This window comes from Neoarius graeffei, chromosome 11 (assembly GCF_027579695.1).
Source record: "Neoarius graeffei isolate fNeoGra1 chromosome 11, fNeoGra1.pri, whole genome shotgun sequence".
Classification (NCBI taxonomy): domain Eukaryota; kingdom Metazoa; phylum Chordata; class Actinopteri; order Siluriformes; family Ariidae; genus Neoarius; species Neoarius graeffei.
The window spans coordinates 19,199,379-19,207,968 of record NC_083579.1 but is presented as its reverse complement, the minus strand read 5'-3'; the positions used below and the strand labels follow the sequence as shown (position 1 = coordinate 19,207,968).

At 43.8% G+C, this 8,590-nt stretch overlaps 1 protein-coding gene across 1 annotated transcript; it reads left to right on the top strand.

Annotated features, from left to right (window-relative positions):
• The first annotated feature begins 363 nt into the window (after nucleotides 1–363).
• Nucleotides 364–4,976, top strand: LOC132893628 (uncharacterized). Its single transcript, XM_060932774.1, has 3 exons — nucleotides 364–705; nucleotides 2,247–2,975; nucleotides 4,813–4,976. Exons 1-3 carry the CDS (start codon nucleotides 364–366, stop codon nucleotides 4,936–4,938), a joined length of 1,197 nt encoding a protein of 398 aa, XP_060788757.1. The 3' UTR covers nucleotides 4,939–4,976.
• Nucleotides 4,977–8,590: the final 3,614 nt, after the last annotated feature.

The window sequence follows — 8,590 nt, the reverse complement described above, 5'->3', positions numbered from 1 at the left end:
AAAGAGCTGGTCCACTGTTACATGGCCAGGATGGAATCCGCATTGCTCCTCCTGAATCTGAGGTTTGACAATCGATTGGAGCCTACTTTCCAGCACCCTGGAATAAACTTTCCCAGGGAGGCTGAGCAGTGTGATACCCCTATAATTGGAGCACACTCTCCCTTTTTGAAAAGAGGAACCATCACCCCAGTCTGTCACTCCACATGCACTGTACCAAACCTCCATGTGACATTGAAGAGGCGTGTCAGCCAAGACAGCCCGACAATGTCCAGAGCCTTCAGCATCTCAGGGTGAATCTCCTCCACCTCTGGGACCTTACCAGTGAGGAACTTCTTGACTGCCTCAGTGACCTCTGCCAGAGATATGGGTGAAGCTTCCCGCAAATCCTCAGACTCCACCTCCTCCATGGAGGATGTGTCGGACAGGTTCAGGTTCTTCAAAGTGCTCCTTCCACCACCTGACAATATCCCCAGTTTGGGTCAGCAGTTCTCCTCCCCGGCTGCACACAGCCTGAGGCAAATCCTGCTTCCCTTTCCTGAATTTCCGAACAGTTTACCAGAACTTGAGGCCAACCGAAAGTCCTTCTCCATGGCCTCCCCAAAGACCTCCCACACCCGGGTTTTTTGCTTCAGACTGAGCCGGGTGGCAGGCAAAGGTGGGAGCCTGGGTGTGCTGATCCTCAGCAAAGCAGACAGATTGAAGGAGGTCAATAATGCAATAGCACCAACTAGAGATCATGGTTGGATAATCAAAATTTGAACAAAAATAGAAAAAACAGACTACATTTCCAAAACAACAGTACAGGCCTTAATACCAAGATAAGGCTCATTTAAACCACACGCCCCAGGGTTTGTTTTGTAATGTGCTGGGGGACTAAAAGAATCATATGATGATTTATAGACCAAATTAATTCTCCCTTAAAGAATGTCAGAAATGTAGAAAAGCAAAGAAAAGCTTGGTGGAGTGATTTAAAAGCTGATTCTTCCTGCCCCTAAAGCGGCAAGAGAAAAGTATGGACTGTATTTTCAGCATATAGCAGACCTCAAAGCCTGACCAAGAGAGAGAGGATGAGATTCATGCTATCAAGGCTTACAGATGAAACTCATGAACTGTCTGAAAACCAGGTCATCCAAGAACATCCAGACCTGGAAAAAAAAAATTGGGGTTGGAGGAGGTGGGAGCTACATCCTACAGAACCCTCATGGAACTGTCACCTTATTTACTTGAGGCTGGTGGTTACCAAAAGGGGTCAAATGAATCCTTTTTTTTTTTTAGTAAAATTATAAAATGCACTATAGCATTGGCCAAATTACTGTAGTATACTATCATAAAATTACTATTAGTGCTGTAGTCAAGACCAAAACAAGACCAAGACAAAGCAGGGCAAGACCGAGTCAAAACCAAACCGGTGGGTGAGGAGGGGTGACAGCCGTTAACAGTAACAAAAATTTAAAATTAGCAATGAGTCATGTTATTGGTTGTATTTGAAGCAGGAAATTCTCCATCCAGTCACAGTAATGGTATTAACAAATAAGTCAGACAATGCGCAGGAAGTTTAGTGATATCGCTGCAGTTGTGGTGTTGACAGGTCTTGAAATAAAATCACAAGTCCTCTATGTCTGAGACCAAGACAAAACCAAATAAAAATGAGACCGAAACCTTCAAAATGTGGTCTCGAGACCGAGGCCTGTTATGCTCCGCCCCGGACATCCACTCCGGAGATTACGGATCTCTCATGCCAGCGCCGATCCTGATCCGGGACAGGAATTCCTTCTCCCCTGAACTCACTTCCTGGTTTTCACTGCTGCTTATTTAAAAGCTATTCTCAGACTCTGTCTTTGCCAGGTTTAGGTGGTTGAGAGTGACGCGGCGGAGGGCTCAGGTTTTCGAATTACGCATAGCTACTTAGGCGTCAGGGTGGATGTGAAAAACGGATGGGCTTCTCTGATAGTATGGATAGTGCAGGGGAGGAATTTCAAATTGTGGGTAAATCCAAAAAACAAGGGAGCAAACGCACAAGAGAGAGACACAGTAGGTCTAGCACAGGGAGTGATGGGGAGTTGCAGCACCCAAAAATAAGGAGAGATGGGGAGTTTGTGGTAATTGTGAAATTGAAAGGCACTGGGACAACCTTGAACAAAATGCAGTTGGCTGAACATTTGGTGAAAGACATAGGTAACTTCCAATACGCGAAATCTCTTGCCAATGGGAGGATTTTAGTGGTTTGTCATTCCAAATCTCAACAGGAACGTGCGCTTGCTATAACATCTCTGAACAAGTGCGATGTGGAGGTTTACGCACCGGGGACAGGCTCTAAGACTAAAGGTGTGATCTATGGGGTGCCTACTGAGCTATCAGATGAAGATATCTTGGGTAAAGCGAAAGGAGCAGAGGTCTCCGAAGTAAAGCGCTTCCAAATAACGAAAGATAACATGAGAGTGGCCAGCCAAACAGTCTTATTAACATTTGAGTCAGAATCTATCCCCAGGCGGATTGAAATTGGGTACTTGAGCTTTCAAGTTAAGCCCTACATTAGACCCCCGCTGCGATGCTTTAATTGTCACACATATGGACATGTGGCGGCTGTATGTAGAAAGAAAAGAAAGTGTGGTAAGTGCGGGGGAGACCATAACTATGAGGATTGTGCGTCAGCTTTATGCTGCCCGAACTGTGGAGAAGCGCATAGTGCAGGCTTTAAAGGGTGCCGCTTCTATGCGAACGCCGTAGAAGTGCAAAAAATTAGAACTTATGAACGCGTGTCATATGCTGAAGCTGTGAAAAGAGTGGGTCATGCTAACCGCCCCTCTCAACAACCTGCTAGAATCTTCACTCCTCCGAGCGATAGCCTTATCATTAAGAAAACTGATTTCCTGGCTTTTATCACTGACGTGCTTACTGGGCTTAAGTTTTCTAAGGTGGTTAAAAAGTCAGATGTGATCCGGATTGTTTCATTGTCAGCAGCGAAATATCTGCAGGTGAATATATCCCCTGAGTCTTTGTTTGAACTAATTAAGGATAAAGAGGGCTGCCCCGTGGCGTCCCAGAGCAGTGTAGGAGGGGAAGGGTAAATGTCTTTTAGTGTCCTGCAATGGAATGCCTGTAGCCTAATTGCGAATGGCCAGGAATTAAAAAGGTTTGTTACCAGCGAAATTGAGTGCCATGTTATCTGTGTTCAGGAGACATGGCTCAAGCCCACTTTAGATTTTGTGATTCCTGGCTTTGTGTCTGTTCGCAAAGATAGGATTGATAGGCAAGGGGGAGGCTGTGCGACATTTATTAAGGCCGGAATAGCATATAGAGTTGTGCCAATAGAGACCACCTTAGAATTAATTGTAATAGAGATTTGGAGTACTGCTGGAAGAATTTTTCTTCTCAATTTTTATAACCCTTGTCTATGTTTGAGTGCGATTGAATTTGAAGATGTTATGAGGCAAGTACGCCCTCCTTGCATATGGGCAGGGGATTTTAATGCGCATAATGTACTGTGGGGGAGTAACAGGACTGATGGTAATGGGGAAATAATTGAGAATTTTATGCAGGATTTTAACTTGGTGTGCCTCAATGATGGGCACCCTACAAGAGTGCAACTAGGCAGCTTAACCCCTTCATGCATAGACCTAATGATAGTCTCTGGTGAGCTGGCGGGTAAGGGCAAGTGGGAAGCACTTGACCCATATAACCTGGGCAGTGACCACTTCCCCACTGTAGGTGCCTTTGGGTTGAGGCTGCCCGTTGAGCTGGACACAGTGGGAGGGAGGTTTAATTTTATTAGAGCAGACTGGGAGAAATACGAAATGTTGTGTGATGAATTTCTACCTGGAGTTCTAGATGGCTCAGTAGATGAGTGGAACAGTGGACTTTCATGCCTGATGTTGGCAGCAGCAAATTCTGCAGTTCCCAAAAAGGGTGGGGGAGGCCAGAAGAGGATGGTTCCCTGGTGGAACAAGGACTGTGATGAGGCAATCAGGAAAAGGAATAAAGCCTTTAGAACTCTGAGGAGATTCCCCACTCCTGATAATCTTGTGCAGTATAAATACTATAGGGCCCTGGTTAGAAGAGTGGTTAAGTCTGCCAAGAGAAGTAGCTGGAGAGAATACTGTTCTTCCCTCTCTGGGGAAACCCCCATCTCCCAACTATGGTCCACTGTGAGGAAAATGAATGGCATAAGAAGGAAGGTTGATCTATCTGTTTTAGTATACGAGAGTGAGATGGCAGTGACACCTGTAGAGAAGGCTAATCTTCTGGTGGAAACTTTTAGGAAAGTGCACAGCTCTGACAATTTAGACGAACAAAGTAGGGGGATGAGGGATCAGTCTGTGAGAGGATATGTGTCTCCTCAAGAGCCAGGGCTTGAGGAGTTCAATGTTTTCTTTTCCCTTGAGGAGTTGAAGCGAGCTATAGCTACAGGAAGAAATACCGCTCCTGGAAAGGACAACTTGCATTACGTAATGTTTAATCATGTCTCTGACGTCCTTCTAGATGAACTCCTCAGTCTTTTGAATGAAAGTTGGAAGTTAGGTAGGCTGCCAAAAGTGTGGAAGCATGCTGTAATCGTGCCTGTCCTGAAGCCAGGGAAAGATCCTAGTTCCCCATCCTCATATAGGCCTATAGCACTTACCTCTGTTATGTGTAAGCTGATGGAGCGAATGGTGACTGATAGATTGGTCCACTTCTTAGAAGTGAAGGGGGCTTTAGCTGACCACCAGAGTGGCTTTAGGAGAGGCAGGGGTACTGTTGATAATATAGTTGCTTTGGATTATGAGATTAGAAGAGCTTTTGCTAATAAAGAATCCCTAATTGCCGTCTTCCTAGATATTGAACGGGCGTACGATATGCTGTGGAGAGAAGGCCTCCTTGTCAAACTGCTCAAGTATGGTGTCAATGGAAGGCTGTTTAGCTGGATTAAGAATTTCTTGGAAGATCGAACTATCCAGGTAAGGGTTGGGGATGTTATGTCAGCTACTGTGTTGGTGGAAAATGGAACTCTGCAAGGGAGTGTAATTAGTCCCGTGCTTTTCAATGTCATGATTAATGATATATTTTTAGATCTTAATCAAGGGACTGGGAGGTCTCTGTTTGCAGATGATGGGGCCCTCTGGGTTAAAGGAAGGCTACAGGGAGAGTTGAACGTTGTGGAAAAGTGGGCAGGAAAATGGGGTTTTAAAATTTCTGTCTCTAAATCCAAATATGTGTTTTTTAGCCGCACTAGGAAGAAATGGGACATGTCTTTAACTCTCTATGACTCCCATTGAGAGGGTAGAAAGTTTTAAATACTTAGGAGTATGGTTCGACAGCAAGCTAAATTGGAACATTCACATCTCTAAAGTAATTGCTAAAACTGTCAAGGTCATTAATGTGATGAGGTGCTTGACTGGCTACTCTTGGGGGGCAGAAAAGGGTACCCTCCTCACCATCTACCAAGCTATGATCAGGTCAATTTTTGATTATGGTTGTCAAGTGTATGGAGCTGCTTCCAACTCTGCTCTGAAAAGACTTGATGTTATTCAGTCAAAGGCTCTTAGAGTCTGTTGTGGTGCGTTTGCCTCCACATCAACCTCTGCACTGCTTGTTGAGACAGGAGAGAAGCCTTTAAGGCTAAGACGGATCCAGCTCACACTTCATTACTGGAACAGACTCAGAGAAAGAACCAGCCTCTGCCCTGCCAGTCCCATTTTGACTGACTGCTATGAATTTACCTCTGGTCAGGTGAAGGGTCAGCCCTTTTTGAAGCAATGTATGCCATGGGCCAAGGATTTTAACTTGTTTGATATGGTCCCAGTTAAAAGTACATTCTGGGGACCTATCCCAGCCTGGCTCCTCCCCCCTGTCCAAGTGGACCTTAGGCTACATGAGGATAAACACAACGAGGATGTTGAATTCTCTAGTGACTCTGCTTCAGAGTATATTCAGAATAAGTGGGGCTCCGCTCTTCAAATTTATACTGATGGATCTAAAGATCCTGAGTCAGGAAGGGTAAGCTGTGCTTTCTGTATACCCCAGCTCAGTGTCAAATATGGATATAGGCTCAGTGATAATATGGCTGTTTTCACAGCAGAGTCTATGGGCATTCTAAAAGCTCTGCAATGGGTAGTGGAGGCACAGGCTAAAAATGTGGTTCTATGCTCTGACTCCTTTTCACTCCTCCAGTGTCTTAAAACGTATTATTCCAACGCTCGGCCTGATTTGATTTCTGACATTCTCTTATTGATGAACAGCCTACATTTGAGTGGTTGTGATGTGTCCCTCTTGTGGGTTCCAGCCCACATAGGAATTAGTGGGAATGAGGTGGCTGATAAGCTGGCAAGGGAATATTTAAGTATTAACGATATTACGTTGGCAGTTGGTCCAGGAAGGACCGAACTGAGGAGCCAGCTTATGGGAAATATTTTCCAGACATGGCAAGCTGAATGGGACAAAGATTTAAAGGGGAGACACCTGTACTCTATTCAGCCTTCAGTAAACACACTCTGTACACTATCAGGGGGTAGGTCTCAGCAAGTGGTCCTGACTCGTCTCAGACTAGGGCATTGTGCCTTAAACTCTATGTTACATCTGATCCATAAACACAGTGACGGTCTATGTGAAGTATGCAGAGTCCCTGAGACAGTTCCCCATGTTTTATTAGAGTGTGTGCTATACTGTGAATTTAGGCGTATATTGGTCATTGAATTATCTCAGCTTGGTGTTACTACTGTATCCCTTAACTCTTTGCTTCAGCTAAAGGATTCGAAAGTCACTTCAAGTCTAGTTAGATTTCTAAAAGCATCTGGAGTATACACTAGAATCTAAGAGACTGAATGAACTTGCAACGACGTGTAATATCCTGTAGGCGGCGGTAATACACCGGATGGTGTCTAACCCGCCAGTATTTCCTGAAGAAGAAGAAGAAGAATGTCTTTGCCAGAACATCTCGTTTGCTTCTCTAGCTGTTTCTGGGCCTCTCTTGCTCCTCATGGTTTTTCTCTCTAGCGATTTTCTCTTGTCCATGATTTTTGCATGAGCGTTTTTCTGGTTCTTTGCACTAAGGGTTATTTATGGTTCATGGTTTTTGCATTAAGGGTTTTCTGGTTCATGGATTCTTGCACTAGGGGTCTTTTCTTGTTTATGGTTTTTTGCACTCGTGTTTTTGTCTTTGCCTGTCTCATGTTTTTGTCAAGTTGTTTGTTCTCATTTTGCCCTGACTATTTTTGCTATTTGTTTTTTGTCCTGTTTGTTTATCTTTTGCCACATCCTTTCTTCCCTGTATTAAATCATCTTATTTACTGGATTACTGTCTGTGTTCTGTTTTTGGATCCTAACTTCACCATACCTCCACCAGCCCTAACAAAGACCAATCTCAAGAACTACAATACCTATAACTATAGTTCAAAAACACAATAATTACCTTAGGGAGATGAATATTTCTCCTTGGAAGCACAGTACAACTAAATGGCCCTGAAACTAGTCTTACCATTTACAGACCATCTCCCCAACATTTCCAGACTACACCCAGGTTTTTTCCCCAGTGTAATAAGAAACTCTGATAAATGCTTTGATAAGATCCTGGGTTGATAACTGCAGTGCGATTCTCTCAGGCATTTCAAAAAATCTCCTCTGTGGGCTACAACTCATCCAAAATGCTGTTGTCCATATTGTCACTTACACTAAGTCCAGTGATCATATTACACTATCAAATACCAGCTTGATTTCAAAATCCAACTGTTCACTACTCAAAGCCCTCCACAACCTGTCCCCTTCTTTCATCTGTCCTCCCTCAGGTTTACATTCCTTCCTGCATCTTGTGTTGCACTTTTTCAGGTCTACTGTTTTACATGAGAGGTGGCTAGTCAGCATTCTTAACCTCTTAGGGGCTGTTTCACAATCATGGTTGTCTTTTTGAATAACACCATCTAACTCCTGCACCTAGGAAAAAAAAAGATCACCTGAAGGAGGGGTGAGTGGGGAATTTTATACATTTTTATAGTCCTCGAAAAAAATCTCCCAGCCTTACTTGCCCAATGGGCAAGCAGTACCCAAAACATACTTGCCCGAAAAACAGTTCCACTTGCCCAGAGCTTTATTTTATTTTGGAGAGGACAGAATGCAGTTGATTTTTTTTTTATAGGTAAAGAAGCATAATTCTGATAAATCCACAAAACTATAACACCAATATATGCAGACACATTCAGAAAGAAAGTTGTTCTAGTAGCAGATGAATGAATAATTTAGGGTATATTAAGCAGTGGAGAGTTTTGAATGAGTATTATAATAATGCTGGAGCTTTGTTTCTGTTATCAAAGGAACCACACCTGTCAACCCTCCCGTTTTTCCCGGGAAATCCCTTATTTTGACTTATTTCCCGCTGTCTTCCCGTTTTTTTATTTTCCCGAAAATATCCCGTATTTTCACATTATATAAAAGTCCCGTATTTTCACAATATAAAAAAGTCGGTAGGTCCAGAATTCATGACGCGCCTCTGACAGGAGTTTACAGCAGGAAGTCGGGCCATGAATTCACGTCCCTGCCCTCTCAGGCATCAGTAATTACATAACTACTTCCGGAGGCGAGGCTGAGCAAGTGATTAGGTCCAGTGTTGCCAGATTGGGAGGTT

What these genes read in the sequence shown, in the direction of transcription:
- LOC132893628 (XM_060932774.1), top strand. Translation starts at nt 364, where the DNA reads ATGGGTGAAGCTTCCCGCAAATCCTCAGACTCCACCTCCTCCATGGAG. An exon ending in AAGCAGACAGATTGAAGGAG is followed by an intron (nt 706 to 2,246) that starts GTCAATAATGCA and finishes AAATCTCAACAG; the next exon opens with GAACGTGCGCTTGCTATAAC. An exon ending in CAGCAGCGAAATATCTGCAG is followed by an intron (nt 2,976 to 4,812) that starts GTGAATATATCC and finishes CCGTCTTCCTAG; the next exon opens with ATATTGAACGGGCGTACGAT.